Below are 22,121 nucleotides of genomic sequence, written 5' to 3'. Positions count from 1 at the left end.
AATGCTGTTCAACCACAAGGCAGCATGAAGAGCTTGAACACTTGGACTGTCACAGTGAAAAAACAGCAAGAGCAGACATGCCATTCTGTGCAATATATAAGCAGATGAAGGTATTTTTGGGGTGCAGAACAACTTCTAAAATGATGTGTTCCCCTGGAAAATTAAACCCAGTATTACTGACTACCAGTAAGTAGCCAGAGGGCTGACTGAATAGCCTGGCTAGGCAATGATGAACAGGAAGTACAGCCGCAAATCTCACCTTATGGAACAGCAAACAGGGCACTAAGTAGTCAAAAAAGACAGAGGGGTATTTAAGAGGATGACATAGTCAGAGTGGTCTAGAGAAACTGAGCAAAGGGAAATTGAGACCAAATGTTCGTAACAATTCCTATGTCTCAGATTAATTTGCATAGCAGTCTTAGCAGGGAAGTGTTCAAATCCCCTTCCAGAAAAGGACAAAACAAAGTCTTGGGTTCAGCAACCCAAAGGATAAGTCTGTGCTGAATTACTGGACTAAAGGATAAGTCTGTGCTGAATTACTGGACTATGATGAAAAACATTTGTTGTTTTTGTGGGATTCTTCTCACTCTATCCTCTTCCTATCCAGCAGAGCTTACTCACAGACACTGTAGTGCTCCTCTTTGAACTCATTTGGCTCAGTGGGGGGACAGGCATTTGGTTAGTGGTGGCCACTTTGGAGGGAGGAGGGTTTGAAGAATCTGAGAACAGATTCCAGCTGGCTGCAAGCACTCCCACTAGGATGTGATGCACAGCAAAGTCTCATGCTCCTGAGCACCCCTGTCAGCCAGTAAACACAAGCACCCTGGCATGCATGGCAGCATTGAAATGTACAGGCATAGTCATTGTTGTGCAGCCCCTCAGGAAACAGCTGATTTTGCTGCAGTTTGAAAAAACAGATGCGGCTTAAACCCTCAAAAAAATTGGTATCCATTTGAGGCATAATTAAAAGGAGCTTGAATGTAACCAAAGACAAAACTGAAAAGCAAAAATGGAACTTTAGTAACCTGACTTTGCCTATTGCACACTTCTTTACTGGCTTTGACTAGCTAAAAAAAAATAAAAGTCGAGCTCCTGCAGCTGCAGGTAGCTGTTGTCCTTTGCTCAGAAATATAATCAGCTATTGGCACAGAGCTGAAACAGAAGCTGCTGTTCTGGTTATGGGATCAGAGCTACTTAAGTTGGGCAAGACCATTATCATTTTCCACCCAGACCTGCTGCAGTGTGCCCACCACAAATTGTCACCAAAAGTTCCTATGCAAGCTTCACATTCCTGCATGAGTTGGAGCATATTATTGAGAAGGAATTCAAACTTCAGTTAATAGAGGTGCATTATATACCTACAACTATTAAAACTCTTACTGTATTTTGTTTCCCTCACTGGAAAGGGTGAACTTTTCCTCCCCATTATGGTCCTTGTAAAATGTGTGCATTTTTTTCAAGGGTACACTGCACAAAGCTTGCCTTGCTTGACTGTTGGCTGCATGTTCACAGGTGTCTTTGCTGTCAGTTATTGATGCTATCAAGAAAGCAGCATCTTTTAAAAGGCTTCCAACTGAATTTTAGCTCCAGGCCACACACTTTCTCCCTGCAGGGTAGCTTTTACCATCTAATCTCACTGGAACAAGAAGGCTTTAAAACTAGGAAAAAATGAATGAGGAAATCAGTGATACCAATTATACACCAAATGAAGATAAGTCCCTCTGTCTCATTAGCACTGTTTAATTATGCTTGGATTTAAATTCTAAATATAGTTCATACAAATTCACAAGGGCAAGTGTTTGCTTCCCCTGTTGTAATCCTCTTCACATCTAATACTCCTCTCTCCTATGAGATCAACAGTTTTAAGGACCTGTCCGCTTGAGTCATAAATAGAAAAGATGCTGACACTTCATCCCTTACAAGTGAGAAATGTTGGTTAAGCAATGGCTTTATGTTTTATATTTGCAGTGCTGTGAGAGCCCAGAGGTCTCAAGAGACTTCTCAGCTTCCTGTGCTGGGTCTGTGTGTACAAGTGGAGAGAGTGCCTGCTATGGGTTTCTATACTCCTAACAAAGCAGAGGCTGCATATTTTCCATATGCTTCTTGTTGTGACCTATCATGATTTCATTATAAACTCTCATCAGGCTGAACAAAGGCACCAGACCAGGTGTCAGGAACATTTATGCTTTTATTGTACAGTTGCCATAACTGGAGCAACCAGATCACTGTTCAGACTGAAAAGGTGTTGGCTAACAAACCCTTAAATTCTTGCAATAGGCTTCCACAAATGTGTTGGCTACACAAGCCCTTCATTTTGTACAGTTCAGTAAGTTCTCAACTCCCACAGCAAACTCATCAAAGGTGCTGTCACACAAGCCACAACACAGCTCCAGAAGCTTCCCACTCCCACAATAAACTACAGTAATCTGTGACTTCTACCCAGGGGTTCAGCTGAGAAATAGAGGAGACACACTACCCCCCTCCCTGAAGAAAATGCCCCCAGAGACAAATCTCTGCTCACTGAGAAGAAGCCTTTTCTTAGTCCATGTGCAGAGTAACTGTCCAAAATGCCAATGAGGATGTCCTCTGTTTGAGAAAGGTGGGGTTTAAACAAGCCCTTCTGCACCAGCTATTCTGAAAGGAAGGAATGGGGCAGGGAGGAAAGATGCAAACATCTGTTTTCCTTCTAGGTCTGGTTAAAAATTCAGTTAAGAAGCTGAATCTAAAAAGACAAGGATTTGAAAACATCATCAGCATTTCTAAAAGCGTAGAGTGCAAACATGCTCTCTACCATGACCTTAGAATTTGCTAATCCTTTATCAGTGGTTTTGTTTGACTCAGAAATACCATTAATTAATCAATCCACATATAAAAACTATTGAGTGAGAATTTTACTGCCCTCAAAACTAAAGTTTATTGCACTTCTGAAAGCATTTTACACTTGCATCCTCGATTGGTGTGTATCTGCCAAGAAGAGATGCCATCGCTCAGTCACAGAGTGCAAAGGCATTTGATGCTCAGTGTCACCTCAGATTTGTATGTCCAAAGGATAATGAACATAGGAGCAGTATTAGATTAGAGCTTCAGATGCTTGAATTCGTGCAGCATGTAGAGGAACTACACTTTAGTAACCCTGGGATATGGAATAATTAGAACAACAGGTTCTTCTTGCATTAGTTTAGTCAAGGAATGAGTAAAAATGATGGTGGGTTTTCATAACGCCTACCCCCTGGAGACAATCAGGCAGAAATGGCACTGAGGGCTTATATGCTGGTAAGCACCTAAATCTCTGTGGTAGCTGCTGTGATTGTTGTTGTTTCTTGGAAATTTTGGTTGGACTCTCATGCCTGGAGAAGAAAATCATCTGTGCATCTCCGGCAAGATGTCCACACACTGAAAATGTGACACTACTGGTAGGACAGCCAGCCAAGCATCCCCGTAGGAGAGGTGCTGCTCATGGGGGAGAGGCAGCAAGCAGAGCCCAGCTGGGGGGCAGGCCTGCCTCTGGGGAAGCCCTTCCTCCTGCAGGGCCTGGGGAGCACGGCCTGGCGTGACAGGGAAGGGCTGTCCTGCAGCAAGCTGAGATGCTGTCATTGCTCCCCATGGCCCCAGCACTCACTCCCACTTCCCAGTGCCTGCACTGTGGGCTGCCTGCAGCCTGGGCTGGCTCTGGGCCTGGGTGAGGGGTAACCCAGCCAAAAGAGAGAGCTGCCTTGCCCCTGAGATAAGGAGAAAAACCACCAGTCTTTACAGTTTTCACCATTAGAACCACACCTTGTTGAATGTACTACCTACATATTATGGCTTTCATTCTGCAGATATATGAAAGTATTAATTTAAGTGGAAAAGGATGAGGGTCATTAAAAACACAGGAATCCTGACAGATGATAAAGGATCACACAGGAGTTATTCTTCTAATTTTATGTGTAAAGGTTTTGTCAATTGGGTGATGGGACAGTAACCTTTAGGACATGGTAATTTTTTAGATTGGAATTAGTTTGGGCTCAGTAATGAAACTAACCTGACAGGTCTAAGACAATTTAAGAGCTCAGCTCAGCTCCTGATACATTCTTATGTAACCCTAGAAGCAGCATGAGGATTTTGTGGTATCATATAAATGTATATGAATTTACATTTAACCAATGGAACAGATGCTCCAAATCCACTATGGGCAAGTGCAGTTTGCCAGCCAATGGGTTACTCACTTGTCTTTGCAATAGAAGGGCATGCAGGGAAGGTACTGCAGTGCTCAAATCAGCGAGGAGAGCTCAGCCAGCGGCCAATGAGCCACAGCTGCAAGCCTGAAACAAACAATTTGTGTGGTAGTTAGGGTGAAGGAAGTTGTACATTATGCAAATATACAAAGCTGTGCAACAGCTCTTCATGTGGCTTTTTATAGGGACAAATCTAGGGGAATGAAAGAAGCTGCCCCCTCTCCTAGGTCAGCCCCTTATGTGTGACTGTTTGGCAAGTCCTGCTCCTGTGCCGTGCTCAGCCCAAGGGCAAAGGAGGTAGATGGCAGAATTCTGGGAACAGGGGGCATGTTCTGCTTCTCTGAGTCCTTTAAATCTTTGCTACTTCTCTCAGTTTTAGTGGAAATTGCTGTTCTACTATTGAAAGCAAGTGAAGATCTACTGATCTGCTCACAAATACACAGAGCAAAGCAGTTCTTGATGCTCTTTCCCTCCAAGATTTTGACAAAGCTAACAGACAATCAGCTCCCTTTTTCAGCTTTCATTCCAGGCCTGCTAAACCCATGAGTGTCCCAACAAGTTTAGACACAAAACACAAGCAACCCTCTCTCCTGTTTTTGTCTTGCATTTTAACAACTCTTGGACCTCTCAACATCAACTACTAACTATCATAGTTCTCTATTACTGAACAACATTTAGAAGAAGCTGGTTTGAACATGTCTTCTGTCCTGAACTAAAAATATTTCAGTATTCCAACATCAAAAATATTCTATTGATTCAGTAAGGTGCTGTCAGGCCCTTCTAGGCACTGGAACGCTGGAGAGTGCTTATGCCTTTTTGAGCTATGGCTGCTCCCAGACCTTACTGAAGACAATAACTCTGCTAAGGATTGTCCTTCTGGTTTTGGAGAAGGGAGGAATTGCACAACTCCCCTGGACACCAATACTACAAATAACAGGAAGCCACAACCCCAGGCCACCTGCAAAATGATTCAAACTTTGCATATGAGTAAACAGGTTTCCCAAGAGTAACAGCAGACACAAGGGTGATGTCCAGGGACTGCTTGGTTTTTACACTGTAAGTACAACTGCAAAACTACAGAAACAGGAGCATGGGGCTGAAGCCATGGCATTCTCTTCCCAGAAAACTCTTGTTCCATTGGTCTGCAGAGCTGTGCTCTGCTCAATACTGTAGCATAGCTTTCATTCAAGAGCAAGTAAACATTTTCTAAGGACACAGCAAATGTGGCTTTGATCTCCTCCACTCTTTAGAGAGGAGCTCCCTGGGTGTGTTTGAATGGTGCAGAGAAAAAAATGCCCATAGATTTGTAGAAGGCGATTCTGAAATTTAAACATCCTGTAATTTCTTAATGATACCCAATTAGCTCTCGAGACACTAGATACAAAATGAGATTTCTAGGGAAAGCATTTTTCCTTGATTTACACACAGAATTTTACCGGCTTGGGAAACGTAGCACAGTGAAAAGATTGCAAGGTGACTTGATTTCTTCCAGCAAAAAAGAAAAATCAAATTTCTCCAACAGCAAGTTTACTCAAACATTCTGTTAGGAGCTGAATATCTGAAATTATTCTGCAAGAACCTCACTTCTTCAGAGGACAATAATCTTAATTTCAAAAATACACATGAAGTTCAAAATTAAATATATGGTGACTGTATAGAAAACAAAGCTCATATACTATATATGGCAGGAAACTGGTTTTTGCACCACAGTGCCCAGGACTGGAAATATTAGGCTTAAAGAGCAGTAAAAAAGACAGGATGCTAGGAAAAACTAGAATAGATTACTTAGATAAGTAATGCAGCCATCACTGAGAGGCATCTTTAAGAATAAGGTGGACAAATTTGTCAGAATATGAGTAAACTTGAGCCAAACTCAGGGATCCTTACCTAGGAAGCTTTAAGCACTGAGTAAAACTTGCTTTGTTTGTGGAAGGGGTACTTAGAAACACACTGGCCTCAGGTGGCAGGTATGTAATGCCAGACAGACCCCCAGGATGGTGACTTGGGGAGCTCTGTGTATCTCACTGGACTCCTTTCACCAATCTGTGATCACAAAGACGTGAGATTTCTGGATCATTCATGATTTCTCTGAAAAATATGCAGTCTTACCTTTCCTACAAAGGCAACACAGTCCTCAGCTCTACAGTCCATGGCTGCCTGGAGGAATGGTCCCGGCCTCAGGAAGGGTATTTACCCCCTGGAGCCCCGGCAGTGCCCTGGGGCCTGTGCTGCGGCGGCAGATGGACACGCTGGGCTGGCTGGCTCATGGGTGTGCGGCTGGGCAGGCCCTGCTGCCGGCACCCCTCAGCTACCAAACCAGAGCCCTCACTCTGGCTCTAGCTGATACAGAGAAAAGAGTTTTTAAAAATGCAATAGCAATTGTGAGACTCAAGTATTTTAGACATGGATATTAGGATACTCTCTAACCACACTGGCTCCAAATTTTGAGGCTCCCCTGTCCTGATACACTGCCCAGGTCCCTACCCCGCCAGGCCAGGCTCTCCAGTCTCCCTTCCCAATGCAATATCCCACTTCTGGAGAAGAGCACCAAGTTCTCAGCGCTCTTTGAAGAATAATAAAAGACCAAAAAACACTTCTCACCTTGCTGGCAACTCCACTCCGTAGCCGAACCGCTCCTCCCACACAACGGCTGCGGGGGCGGTGCTGCACCCGCCCGGCCCAGGCCCCGCGGGCCGCAGCTCCTCTGCCCCACAGCAGCAGTTCCTCCCCCAGCCCCTCTGCCCCACAGCAGCAGCCCCAGCCCCAGCTCCTCTGCCCCACAGCAGCAGCCCCAGCCCCAGCCCCTCTGCCCCACAGCAGCAGTTCCTCCCCCAGCCCCAGCTCCAGCCCGGCCGGAATTCAGGGCACGGCTGAAGCAGAAACGCTGCTGGGGACCTGCATTCCCTCCCCAGGCTGGATGTGCCCTGTCCTGGTGTCCTGCCTGCCTGGGCTGGATGTGCCGTGTTCTGCCTGGCCAGGCTGATGGCCCCGCCTCAGACCTGTGGTTTTCCTACAATCCGGAGGACATCAAAGCTGGAGCACGAACACGTAGGATGCTTTAAATACCAAAACGTGCTTTCCTTTTCGGGGTTGCTGATGGTAAAACACGCAGTCTCCTGCTCAGGCTGCCACTCGGGCGGCAGCGGCGCGGAGCTCCCCGGGCCGCGCTGTTCCGGTGCCCGCACTGCCACCGTGCATTTCCCGACTTCCAGCAAGCCTCAAAAGCACTTCTCAGAAAGTCAAAATATTGACCAGCCTTCACAAAATAAAAACACAGCTTCTACTATCCAACGTATTTTCAGGTGGTAAAACCATCAATTCTATTTCAGTTACCAACATGCAGAATAAGAAGGAATGAAATTTAACATGAACTTACAGCTATAGCACATTTTTCTTGAATTCTGCACTCAGCCTTGTGCTGGAGAGTGGAAAGGATGGGGTCGCAGTATTCTGTTTGAGTCTAATTTTCTAATAACTCTATGAGCTAATGTTATCCCTCAGCTCAATATTTCAAAAAGAACCACTGAAATACTTACAAGTTGTAACTGTGCAGTCCATTCAATCAAATGAAATTTTGGTTACCTCATCATGACAGATGTTTTAAGTTTCATGAATCTTCCCCTTTCACCTCCAATATTACTTAAATTAATTATTATATTATTGGCCTTTTGTTTGTAATTAAGAAGAGTTTAAGTATTTTTGTGTTGCTCACTGATATGGTTATGTGATTTGCCCTATGCTGAAAGGTAAAAGCACACAATGAAAACCTTGAAATTTCAACTGCCTGTTGTTTATTACTGTTTTGGCTACATTCTCTACAATTCAGCAGCATTTTAAAGAGACAGTTAACATTTCTTTATATACAATGAAAACAAAATTGCTTGCAACATCAGAAACAAGAGCAATAGTTTAACTGTACAATACTAAATGAAAACCTGTGGTAATACAGCCTCCTCTTTCTGCAACATGGACAAAATTACATATAGGTATTTCAGCATCAAGAATGGGATAGTAAAAAGAATAGTGAACAGGAGAGAGATACACTGTTCTGAAAAATAAGTTTCTACCATACAAGGCAGTTAGAAAATGTTTCACATTTTAAAATATCTGTACAAGCCACAAGAAACATTTCCTTGTTGATAGGAACTTCCAGAAATAGAGAATAACCATGAGCAACTTCTACACCTATTATTGATGCGCTCTGCAGGAGGAGAACGCAGCGAACGGACTGAAGGAACTGTACTGTAAATTGCCAACACAGATCGCTGTACATGCCTTGATTGATAACGATTGCCTCTGCTCCATCTCTCGTACAGTTGACTCGCACCTGAAGGAGGTCATTTGACTCTTGTAAAAGTAAAAGCAACGTCATTTAGCAGCAATTAAAAGCGCCTTGAGGGAGACTTAAAAAAAATACAATATCCAATTAGAAAAAGCCATACTTTAAACATTTGTACAGGAATAAGTTGCTGAAATTTAACTGAAAATGTGACATCTGTACAACAATTTACAGTAGAGCTAGAAGGGAATTTATCATTATTCCTGCATAGAACATTATACATGACCTGTTTGCATTTGGTTTCATACTGTTGCTTGCTTTTATTAGAAGCCTGGAAGGTTTCTCAAGTTTCAATACCACAGCAAGTATAGTATTTAAAAAAAAAACTGAATGGATTTCAAAATTAGCAATCAATTTGAGAACTAAGTACCAGGAATTCCATATCACCCTTCCAATCTAAATTCAGTGGAACACCACAACATTTTTGGAGGTACAAGCCTGAGTAGCCAAACAAAATACTCTAATTTTATTTGAAAAATCTGATGTTGAACATTATCTTTCACCATCTCACATTCCTTACTTTGGTTTTGAAAGATCAATGTCGTGGAAAGATGGCAGTTCATTTACTTCATAACCAGGCACAAAATTTTTCCTGTGTTTTCAAATTTGCTCACTAGCCTTTTTTATTTAAATAATGAAAAACTACCCTTCATGTTAGAACTTTCCAGTATCCACCAAATGCACTTTAAAGTATTAAAAAGATTATTTACAATGTTCCCCAGAAAAAAACTAAAAACCTTTTCTTCAGTCTTAAACACAGTATACCTGTTAGTTTGTAACAGGAAGTGTCATCCTTCATCCTTCAATGTTTAACGGTGTTTCTCAGAAGGGCACATTTATTCACAGTCCATGATCCACTCCAATCATACAAATGACACTATGTAGGAGGACTTCAGTCTGAAAACACAGTTATCAAACTTGTCCTGTGTAAAAACACTCAAATGCTTTCAAGCTCAAGTCTGCATCTGAAAACTAAACAAAGGTATCATCCCATTCCTCAGCTGGAGAAATTTCAGTACGAAATAATGCTTGAAGTAGGTGGTGTAGGGGATGCTGCTAGGCCAGTCATATGCAAGTTTCCTGAAGAATTTGATCTCCTCATATGAGGGAGAAGATAAGGATCATTAGCCAGCTGGTGGACATCAAATCTGTCCTCTTTTCGGTATGCTAAACAGCGTCTGATAAAGGCCTAGAAAAGAAATGTAGAAAGTTACAGTAACATTCCAAATACTTCTATTTGCTTTCAGGCAAATAGGCAAGTCCTCCTGGATAAACTAGCTTCTAAACACATTATTTTTCTTAAATCATTCAATTTAAGTGACAATGTAACATTTTGCTGCTGAGCTCACTGAAGAAATATAACATCATGGCTGAAAGAAAAAAATCAGCAAATTAATTGGCCTCAAATAATCACACTTCAAATATTTATTTCCATGTTTAGGAACTATATTTACAAGTAAAACATTAGCACCTCACCCAATTAAATTTTTGCATGTTTTATGCCTGAACAGATGAATAAAACCCAAGTGCCAGAGGACTGAAAAAGGAGACCTTTCTACTTTCTCCAATGAGCTTCTAAAACCACTGAGTGGGGAAGAATAGGTGGATGATGCAGAGACAGAATTTCAGCGCTTTAGCTGACTTTTGAAAACAAGCATTTCCACATGTGCCATGACAGGGTATAGCAAAACATGAAACTGACACTGATGGTTGCCATGCTCAATAGGCATTATGTAAAGAATATTTAGGAAACCACTACCTTGCTGAAACTCTCTTCTCATTAAAAACTCAATCACACCTGCTTAAAATTAACTAATCAATTGAAAAACTCTGTAGCTAAATTCACTATGTCATCCCTACATCTAGGTCCATCTGACCTATGCCAATAATTTTATGCTGAAAGTTTCTGTCTAGTTTTATGTCTAGCACACACAGAACATTTGGTCTCCTGAGAGCCTGGCCTTCAACATTTAATGATAGAAAATCCTTATTATTGCTACAGAACTGATTAGCACATCATTACTTAATTTAGAACTTAATTTAAAAGAATTACATATGTCTTCTTTGATAAATCTGTTCAGCTGTTTGTTCTTTGCTCCAATTAAAATCTGGAGATTAAAGGAGAAAATCTGTGATACAAGTTCCAAAGAATCATGCTAGAATTTACTTCTAACATTTGCATATCCAGCATGAACAAGGTACAACATAAAAATCATGCACATCTGTTAGTAGATATTCACATGTTCTTGGATATTACAGATTTTAATCAAATTCTTCACAGTAAATCCTTCAAAACAAATGAACTGTAAACAGTTATTCTCAAGATCCTCAGAGTAACAGTTTGTGTCTGAAATGTTTTTAAAATACTTCACAATTTTGTGGCACTGCAGCCACACTAGTGTGAAGCAAAGGAGACCACTGCACAAAACAGGAAACAGTGAGGAGGATCAAAGGACGGTTACAGTCTGAAAGCTAACTAACAATGTCATTTGAGGTTCCATATTTATTTAATCTCTGTGTTTTCCAAATCAGAATTTCAGTTTACAAGCTGTTCTTTTCCAACTGCCAGGCCTATAAATCTGAAAAACAATTTGGATTCTACACAGTCATTGTAAATGGTCCACATTAAGAAGTTAGTCTGAAATTGTATTACAGCATTTCCACCAGAGAATAATTTCTCCCTCTCTCTCACAGCTATCATGACAATGGTTAATATGACTTGAGAATATTGGAAGTTTATTTTAGTCTTTCAAACAAACAGACCATGCAAATACACAGGGAATGCAAAAAGTTGCCAGTTCCCCATCCTGAACTGTCTCCTCTTTCCTAACATCCTCCATATAGTAACTATTAATGACAAAGAAAGGCAAAGTTAAAAGACACAGATATAATCTCTTACTATGTAAAGGTATCAGTAACATGATGTGTGTTTGTCAACTGCACTCAAGGGATAGTTTTTTCAAATGCCAGTGAAAAACCAACAGCAAACAAAAACCTCAATTAAAAAAAGAACCCAATTCTAACTACAATTCTTCAACCAGTTTTTCATAACTTTAACTGTAACTCTCTCACTAACACTACTTTTAGAAAATATAATTAACAGAAATATACCACCACTTGTAACAGCAAGTTTATGTACTCAAAATACTTATTTTGTTGGGAAGCTACTGCCTGTAGTAATATGTTTCTTTTCTTTTTAATCTTTAGAAGCTGAATTTTAACATTCCTAAATTTTTGGTGTGTCCCAAATCTAAGTATGTTTAATTAGTTGCTGAAACTTGAATAAGCATTCTACTATCTTAGAGCACATCAAAGAGCACATCAATTGCTCTTGACGTGAATATATCTTTCAAAAATTGGGAGAGTTTTCACAAGCAAGTAACACAAAATATTTTCTTCTATTTTCACAGAATTGGATTTGTGTTACAGATGCTCACAGCAGTAATCATTTAGGAAACCACCTTTCTGTTTCTGAATAGCCAGTATGTGTAGAGAAACTGACACCTTTGCGGCAGAGCAACTACATTGGCAGTCTTATTTCCTGAATCAGCATCAAAATATCTTCTAGATTCTTAATCTGAAATTCATGTTTCTAAACTCAGACATAAGTTAATATGCACACACTACAACCTTTCGAGGCCATATCCTTCAGATACCTGGTAGTCAAGTAGTTTTCCTAGCCAATAAAGCTGCAGAGAATTAACATCCACTGTTTTCAGAAAGAGATTGCTACTGTTAGCAGCAGCATTTCACAAGAACTTCTAGTAAGACAGCCTGAGTGAGACACATAAGGTCCTCTGAGAGAAAGTAAAGCAGACCATTTTTGAGGTGGCCTAATTAAAAACCACTTGCAAATTTCTGGAATGTATAAATATAGTTTTGCTTTGAAGTACATGATTTTGAGAAGTCCCAGAATAAGATTGCTTAAATAAAAACATCCACATACTAGCTCTCAAGTAGTCGTTCTTCTACACAGTTATTATGTCCTACAGCATTCTTGGGTTAACAACAATTTTACAGCTGAATCCTTCAAGATGAATGTTTTACTCAGAGATTAAAGTAAAAGTTACCTTGGCTTCATTGCTTACAACAGGTTTGACAGGGAATTGAACTTCTGTGGCTTTTAATATTGTATTTTCTTGTAGGATATCTTGCTGTGATTGATTGTGGCCAAATGGCTGCAAAACAAGCACATGATTTTTTTCAGGAGATTTATCCAATTACTTTGATTTCATAAATATTTCTCCTATAGTAAGTTGTTGCAGTATACAAACTGCCAACTATCTTGCAAATAAAAAAGTTACAGGCAACATTTTCTAAGATTTTGCAAAATCAATGTACACTGCCAAAAGTAACACAAGTAATTTTCCATGTAGATTCATGTCTTTACAGTCTAGTGAGAATAGGCACCTACACTAAAACTCTTTAGATTTTCTAAAGATTTCCTTACCTTTCTACCATAAAGGCATTGGAAAAAGATTACTCCAACTGACCACACATCAACCTTATTAGAAATCTTTGGTGGCTCTTTGCCAACTACAAAACACTCTGGAGGCAAGTACCTGGAAAACAAAACAGCATTTCAGTCTGTAAGTATGGCATCTCTAGAATGTGCTCAATTATCCAACTGTACAAACACCTTACCTACACACCTCTGAGCTTTTGACAATTGTACAGCTGCTCTACAATCTGCACTCCAACACCTTGCAACCCACCAAAACTGATATCACAGTTTCTATACAGTTAGTCAAATAGAGAGGTCTATTTAACAGAAGCACAAATACAAACATATTTTACATAAACTGACAATTATAATTTATTTTTAAATTGTGACTCCAGGTTAAATATGAAGCCATCTATCAAAGCAAGAAAAGCTGAAAGCCAAATAGGGCACTTTACAGCAAGACCTCGTTAGGAATCAATATGGCTTAAAAATCCTTTAACCAAGTTTTTAGTAAAAATGGTAACGTTACCCAGAGGTGTATATGATAGACAAAGGTGATTGTTATTTCTGTCCCTATATTTTGCAGAAAGAGAACTTTACTTAATGAAAGTTGAGGAAGTTCCCATGCCATTCCTAAATTACAGAATAACTTATGAAATGGAACTTTCTTTAAAAAACAAACAAAACCTTCCATATGTATTAATTTAATGGCAGTCAACTATTACTGACTGTAATATTTAAAATTGAAAAATGCAAAACAACTATTAGGACAACTACAGAACAGGCACTCTGTTGTCAACAACATATAAGACTTAAAGAGAAACTTTGAAGAAATATTTGTAGAAATAGAAATAAGAAGAAAAAGGGAGATAAAAATGCAACAATTTTAAACAGTATCACAAACTCTCTTCTGGAATACTTGTTTACAATTCTGATTACAACAATCAAGACAAGTGATCTTAAAGTGATACAAATGCAAAGAATGTTACTAAAATGATCTGAAGAATGGATAGACTATAGTTCAGAGGGAAAAAAAGTGAAGGCTACAAAAACACCAAGGTGCAAGTACTAGGAAGGGGCCATAACCTACTTGAGGGAGGATAATGTTAGCACAGGAACAAACAAGTATAAACTGGCCACAAATATACACAGTCTGCAAATTAGAGGATTAGATTTCTAACGATCAGAGAACTGAGGTTACAGAAGACATTTGAAATCAGATTACTGGGGACAAAACACTAACTAAATTTAATGTAAACATCTATAAGTTTACCAAGAGATTATATAACCTAACAGCCTGGGAAGGCAGGTAACCAAACCCAGTTACTGAGGAAATCCCTTGCAGGGCTATAGGGCAGACAGTTTGTGCAATCCCTCCCTAATGAAGATTTTGGGCTCAGAGAAAGCATGAATTACAAATGCAGAGACTCATCATGAATCTATAATGATTACAGATCTTTTTTTACTTCTAAGTTTCCAGCACTACTAGTGCCTGAGGCATTCTAGATTAAATCCAAAAGCCAAAATTTCTCTGATATATATTCCTAAAATAAAACATTTTAACTGGTGTTTAAAGAGGTAAAGTATTAAAAAGAGTAGCAAAAGCCTAACACTTCTAAAATGCTTCAACTCGAGTAATCATTTTCTCACAGCATGTGCACAGTGGCATTTGAGGAAGAGTATGTGTTTCCTTTTCTAAAAACTCTGAAGGAAAAGGCAAAAACTTTATTACATCCAAGTCCTGAATATGGGAAGAGGTGCAAAACAAATGGGAATGACACTGGCTTCTCTGTAGAGCAAACGACTTGTAACAACCTGCCCAGTACAGGATTTCTAATCCACCCACTGACACAGCCAGCACATACTCAGGCTGAAAGAGCTACTCTGCCATGAAGAATCTGCATCTTTAGAGAGTCTAAAACCAGATTTTCTGTAAGCAATGGCATGCTTATTGTCATACCTATGCTTTGGCAGCTGTAAAACTCCAGTGTTTTGGATGAGCGTGCAAGTACACAAAAAATAAATCACAGCTGCTGGGCTGTCATTAATGTTTAGGAAGGAAGAGTGAATACTCTTTTGTCCTAAGGACATTGCCTGTTGGCTATACCTGTTCTACAATTTCCAAGTACTAAGCACCCACACTTAATCATCAAATGTCTCTGTCAAATGTGTTCAACCACCAGCAGCCAAAGAAATAATACCTGCCTCTTCAGAGGTTACCATGTTTCTAAATCACAGTCATCATCTCCACATTTACTTATACATAAATACTTTATAAGTAACACACACACACACACACACACACACACACATACACACACACATTCTCTTATTTTACTTTATAAGTTAGACTCTTCTCATATTTGGGAATATCAACATCACAGTACTGTACAAACACCTCTGTCTGCCATCCATGTTAACATTTTTAGTCCTAGTTGTCTCTCCAAATTGCTTTATTAGACTACATTTATAAAATCTGAACAATAATCCAAAGTCTAAACAGCAAATTCAAACCAGGACTTACCAGTAAGTTCCTGCTCCCTGTGAAGTTAAATCCATTCCATCCACCCCATAGCTATCATCATCCATTATTTTGGACAGACCAAAATCAGTAATTTTTATTTCTCCACATGCTGTTCCATCTACAAGAAGGATATTACCTATTCAGGGGGAAAAGAAAAGAAAAATTACTTCAAAAAAAAGTTAACAGAATGCTTTATTTTCAAAACCAGGTTCAATTTTCAAGAGCATCTAACTTCATGAGAGTAAGTGACAATTTTACAGAATCAAAGACTCAGAACCACAAAACAGCCTGGGTTAAAAGGGACCCATGACCAAACCCCTTCAAAAAAAAGTTAACAGATTGCTTTATTTTCAAAACCAGGTTCAATTTTCAAGAGCATCTAACTTCATGAGAGTAAGTGACAATTTTACAGAATCAAAGACTCAGAACCACAAAACAGCCTGGGTTAAAAGGGACCCATGACCAAACCCCCAGTCTTGGTGTTATTAGCATCATGCTGGAACCAACTGAGGCACATTTACATAATCTTTACATCCTCCAGTCTAGAGTAACTTGACTATGATAAGTTTCTGTGCGATTTCAGCAACTCTCTAGGTTACCATGATGATCTGAAATGGCTCTCTCATCTGGGAGCTGGTTGGTCAGCAAATAAACACCAAAATAGAGTGAGGAAATATAAGAATGCAGTCACATACCAGTTACAAATAAGTCTCATTATTTTTCTGCCAGAATGAACCCTACACTACAGTTTTCACTGTTTGCATATGCCACAAAATTGTGCCAAGAAATTTTTGCAATCCTACAACTCTTACTCCATGTGTTAAAGTTGTACAATAATTCTTGATATAAAAATTATTTTATGAAGTTCCTCTGAGAACAAAAAATAATGAGACTAAGAATACATTCTGTACAATTTCACAAGACAAAATAAACCTGTGTGAGCAGTTTATCACAGAACAGAAAGCAAACAGCCTGGCACTAAGAATTACTTCACAAACCCCAAACTTGGAAGTGTAACAGATTAAAGGCACATGAAGAATGTAAGCATCATTCATGCAAGATGGTGAAACAAAGACAATGGAATCAAGACAAATATTGTTTATAAATATATTAATTATTCATTGTAGAGAAAACTGTATGTAAAGGCTTGTTTTGGAATGGTTATGCTGGGATCCTGAAAGTGACTGATTACACATTTACAGGTTTTAAAAAAACATATGGGAAAAATTAATTACACATCAGCATCCCACAATTACCAGACAGCACTCAGCCTACTAATGATCTTATCTGTTTATACTGCTAGCTACCAATGCATGTATCTATTAGCTGTATGATTTTTTTCCTACAAATTCAAATCAAAATAATGCAAAGTAGAACAGTTGTAACAAACATTTTTCACAGAAAAGACAGGTGATTCTGGCAATGAAATTCTGAAGAAAAGTGCATACTTTTTCCAGTTGTTTGCAATAACCCTGACACACAGAAGATAACTCTGGCATTTTCAGGCACGAATTACAAACAAAATAAAGGATAAAAAATAAATTACATTTTCAATCATAACATTTCTCACTTACCTGGTTTAAGATCATAGTGTATAATAGGGGGCTTGATCTCATTGAGATACCGTAGTGCATTTACAATTTGCATTACAATGGACCTAGCTTCTTTCTCTGACATCAGTTTATGTTGCTTGAGATAGAAATCCAAGTCATTGCCTTCACAGTATTCTAAAACCGTGCAAAACCTGGGGTAGAATTTAGAGACACAAAATGAAAGAATGTATCATACTGCACAATCAGAAACAGACATGACAACCTAGTTTCATTCTGACAAGTTTAATAATGGCTGCCTGAATATTAAAATGCATGAATGAAATTGTTCATGGAACACGTGGTGTAACTATTAGATCATGAAAAGTAATGTAAATCAGAACATTTATACTAAAAGAGAAATTGCATCCATATGGATGAGAAATTAAGAAATGCCTCTTTATTTATAGTAGACACATTTCTCAAAATCAATATGCCTTAACTATCCCTTAAGATGTCACAATTTCATGCCAAGAGGTACAGCCCAGTCACCAGGGGCTATGCCTAGGCTAGTAGTGCTCCTGATGCAATTTAGTCTTGGAAAATTGTCCAAGGTATGTCAGCCTTTTGATGTCAGTCAGGTGTTGCTAAACACTCTCTTCATCACCTTATAGAAAGCCTGCAATATTTAGCAGACAAAATTCTGCAACTAGTATGGGGTTTTTTAAAATGTTTTGGCTGAAAGCAAGAACATACGTTATTTTTGTTCAAATACTCTTCATTTCTGTTTATCTAATACACAGCACTAAAATCCCTGCCAAGTTCTACTTACGTATCTGTATCCAGGGAGAAGTAGTCATACAGTTTAACTATTCGGGGGTGATCCAGTTCTTTGTGTATTCTATACTCTCTGCAGGCATGTCTAAAAGAAGATGGATACATTAGCCTTCTACAATCAACAAAATGCTGTTAAGCTTAGCATATGAAGTGTAAGTAATTAGTATTTACTTGTGGTAGTTTTCTTTCTTTTCATCCCTCCAGCTTTTGTTAAGCTGGTGAATCTTCACAGCAGCATATCTTTGTTCATAAAGATCAAAAGCCTAAAAAAAGAAATGCATGAATATGGCAAAGTTATAACCAAAGGTGATAAAAATAACACCCAGTAAAGTGAGGAAAAAAGATAGCATGTAATTCACAAATCTATTGACAAGGCTACTGTCATGCTACCTCTCCTCCACAGGTTAATCGAAGCCTGGTCAACCCAGTACAGTCTTTCTACTTAGATCCCATTTTGTCCCCCCACCAAATTAAATGTATATAGCTCAAAAATGATATTTATCAGACTCAACAAACCCTACCTTGTACACTTCACTGAAGCCACCTCGGCCAAGTAAATGGAGTAACAAATACCGCTCATTCAATGTGGGGTGATCTTTAAATCTTGAAAGAAAAAAAAATGGTTTTATTCTGTTTAAGGTAAACAAGTAGCATCTAAAATGCAAATTTCTTAGTATTACTCATCAAATAAAGTTTTCTTTTTAGAAACAACATATAATATGCTGAGCGATATTACACCACAAGAAACCTTATGACACAACTGTACAACATGACCAATACCTTTTGACTATTTAGTTTACACATACTAACACAACACTATCATCAAAACAATCAATCCTGGCAAACATTTTGTTATTTTTCTCTATTTTTTTTGAAGATAAGAAAAGCTTGCTTAAATTTAAACATGTGATACATGGGTCTCTCTTTGTTGTGCCAAATTTTAGAGAAGACTCACATTTCAACTTTCTGGAACAGACAACAAGGACATTCTTCCAATTTCACACAAAACATGACTAGATATGTATATTACTGCCTTTTAAAAAAATTTGTTTTTATATAACACTAAGAAGTTAAAACAAATCAGAAACAGCAATATGGGGAAAACACATGAAAAAATTTACTATCTGCTCACACTTAAGCAAAAGCAAAATGAAAACACTTCTTCCAAATATAAAATGATACTGCCAGACCAAGAAAAAGGACCATACTCTCTCTCCTAAAATATATAGAAGACAAAATACATTCTTCCATCCAATCAGATGAAGAGATCTGAATATTCATCACGTTCTTAGTATAGCAATGAGACAAGGCAAGAATCTAAGGCAAGCTGCCAGTTATATTCCAGAGAAAACTTTAAAGAAGAATTTAGGGCCAGTCTGCCAACAGCTCATCCTATCCTTCCATATTCTCTACAGTTTTAGAAGTATGATCATAGGTAGTATTTGAGAGAAGATGTTCTTGCCTACTGTGCCCCTTTCAGAAATAAAACTTTCCTTTTTATTCACTAGAAAGATACATACTTCAATGCTAAATATTTTAAGGAAACCATAAACAGTAAATAACGTATTCAGTGTAGAAGAAAAACAAATTTAGAAGCAGCATCATTAGGCACTTGATGTCATGTGACCAGTAGCCCAATTCTTTTTTAATGATCTTTCTATCAGATGTGTACCTCCAGTAGGCCAATCTTGTGAATCTTACCACCTTCCTTTCCACTGCTTGTGCTACTCTGTGTGGCTCTCCATGGCTCAGAACCTGCACCCCAACATCATGTGGGCTCCAGAGCCAGACAGGGCAGCCCTACCTGCACTCTCAACTTGTCCCATTATTCCAGGGCAGCCCTAACCTGCACTCTCAACTTGTCCCATTATTCCAGGGCAGCCCTAACCTGCACTCTCAACTTGTCCCATTATTCCAGGGCAGCCCTAACCTGCACTCTCAACTTGTCCCATTATTCCAGGGCAGCCCTAACCTGCACTCTCTACTTGTCCCATTATTCCAGGGCAATTGTAGACATACAAGCTCATCCATGGGTAGATGGACTTGTTGCTAGAACAGGAAGAAAATGGGCTTAGCTTTACAGCACAGCTGCAAGTGGAAATCCCAACAGGATTTGAGTCAGAACCCAGCAGTTGCTTTGCTGAGAACTCTCTCCCTTACCAAAGAGCCACATCACCAAGACATGTTAGGAAAGACAGTAGGGGCTACAGACCTAAATTATTTCTCCATTACTTCTCTCTTCTACATAAGGACTATAAGCTGTGGCTTGGCCACTTGGTAAATACTTGTCCAAACTCCCACAAAAACATGAACACACAGTTTAAAGCTCTCCATTCTGTACCATAAAATGGGTTGGCACTAACTGCAGATGATGAGCAGTGAAGCTGCACCATGGACTGAAGCTTGTCCATCTCCTGCAAATGTTTTCAATTGTGACTGTAATTTGGACATTCTCTGTCCCACATATGCAGTATTTTCAGTCAAAGCCTGTCATTTTTCTGTGCCATTTATTCCTTATTGCTGAAGGATACTTTTTAAAAAAAAAACTAAACTTGTTCTAATGCAAACACTGAAGATTTATAAAGGTTGTCATTTAACCTGCTTGTTTATTTGTTGTAGGACATTTATTTTAAAATAGTATTGTATACTTTTATTTTAAATATGGATTTTTAAAAAAGAAAATACTCTGCCATCAAGATGTAAGTATCAACACCCATTATTCTTCATACCCAAAACACAGAACAGTTTAGCTATCAATTAGCACTAAAGCAACATGGTAACAAATAATTTCTGTACTACTGCATGGTAGGTACCATCAGAATAGTTAGGGACACTTTCACACCTTTTTTTTTTTTTAACATTTAAAAGCCTTAGTGTGTGCACAATTCTATTGTGTCTAAAAAGTAAAAAATAAATACTGAAGGCTTAAGGCTACTGTTTCATAAATATTTCCTAGTGCAGAAAGTCCAGTCCTGTCCTTCCCCCTGGCTCATTCCAGCCTTGCACTGCCCTCTCTCCTCATGGCAGCGTAAGTATTTTTGCAACTGGGCAAAGATCTAGACCAGGAAATTGATCCTGGATTAAAATTAGTCCAGAAAAATAAAGCACAAGAGCTGGTTTTAATTGGATTGATTTCCAGCATTGGTTCAGTACAGAAATGCCACTGCAAGCATATGAAAGCAAACAGGGCTAAGTAGCCAGGGAGAGGCAGAACCAGTTCCCTTCAAGCAACAGTGCCAGCTGAAAGTGTTGGTGAAACTGCAGTGTCTGGATTTGTCACCATGGAAAACAGACTTAATGATGTAGTATAATTATTACTTTCAAAACTACACAGTAACAGTTCATATTATGTAGCAATTTAACATTGTGATACACTGCCATTCAAGGTGAAGTACAAAGTAACAACATAATATGGCTTTTTCCTGTTAGGTACCTATATCTAGTAGGAAATAAATCACAGAGCCATAAACACAAAACTAATTTTAAGTGCAGCACAAAATTGCTGCTGGTGCATCAAACCTCTTGCATTATTATCAACTATGTGAACTGCATTAAGTTATCTCACAAGTGGGGTTTTTTTTAACTTAATAATATGGTCTAGCAAGTTTCAGCTCTTCACTATAAGCCGTGTAGGTATGGTTTTTTTTGCATATTCAACAAAAACAATAATAACTGTACTAAATTTAAGAAATTTTATAAACTGGTGTTTAAAATACATATATAAACTTAGAAATGCAAAAAGAAATAATGAACAAGTCTCTCTTCTATAGGTAAAAATGTGATACTAGAGAATTACTTTAAAAACAGACATGCAAAATTAAGATAGTTAAGACTCTTACTGTGAATTATCTTCATTATTTATTCTTTTCAGTTCTCTAATGTGAAGATTCCTAACTCTTTCCAAACGTTCAAGTTCTGCTTGTATTTCAGCTTCCTCCTGCAAATGAAAAGAAGGAAATATAAAAGCTCATTTACTTCCCATTTGAAAAGGGTATTTTTACCCCTGCATCAATACTAGTGGTGATGGAGGAAATTACATTACAAAACCCTGCTGAACTAGAAGAAAGCACTGCTTTTCTCTTAAAGGCAGAAAAATTCAGAAAGATAAGGCAAAAGCCTGTGTCAAGAAATTTTTCTGTTCATGAACCCACAGGTAATGGGATGTTCATGGTTTTGTTCCGCACTGTGGGGATGCTATTTCAAATGAGAGGCAGCTGGGTTTTGTACCTCAGCC

The 22,121-nt window shown here is 38.8% G+C and overlaps 1 protein-coding gene across 3 annotated transcripts in view; it reads right to left on the bottom strand.

Moving 5' to 3' along the window:
• Positions 1–7,982: 7,982 nt before the first annotated feature.
• The window catches only part of TLK1 (tousled like kinase 1), a 68,746-nt gene continuing 54,607 nt past the window's right edge, over positions 7,983–22,121 (bottom strand). For all 3 annotated transcript variants that reach the window (XM_058028144.1, XM_058028145.1, XM_058028143.1), the window contains exons 13-21: positions 21,727–21,824; positions 18,409–18,490; positions 18,059–18,150; positions 17,883–17,972; positions 17,096–17,265; positions 15,522–15,657; positions 13,004–13,115; positions 12,624–12,731; positions 7,983–9,742 (exon numbers count right to left, since the gene is read on the bottom strand). In XM_058028144.1, the coding sequence (XP_057884127.1) occupies positions 9,566–9,742; positions 12,624–12,731; positions 13,004–13,115; positions 15,522–15,657; positions 17,096–17,265; positions 17,883–17,972; positions 18,059–18,150; positions 18,409–18,490; positions 21,727–21,824 (1,065 nt within the window). In that variant the 3' untranslated portion in view covers positions 7,983–9,565. The remainder of the gene's footprint in view (positions 9,743–12,623; positions 12,732–13,003; positions 13,116–15,521; positions 15,658–17,095; positions 17,266–17,882; positions 17,973–18,058; positions 18,151–18,408; positions 18,491–21,726; positions 21,825–22,121) is intronic.

This window comes from Melospiza georgiana, chromosome 7, assembly GCF_028018845.1.
Source record: "Melospiza georgiana isolate bMelGeo1 chromosome 7, bMelGeo1.pri, whole genome shotgun sequence".
Lineage (NCBI taxonomy): Eukaryota > Metazoa > Chordata > Aves > Passeriformes > Passerellidae > Melospiza > Melospiza georgiana.
Note: the sequence above shows the minus strand (reverse complement) of the source record. Positions and strands in the feature narration are given on the sequence as shown.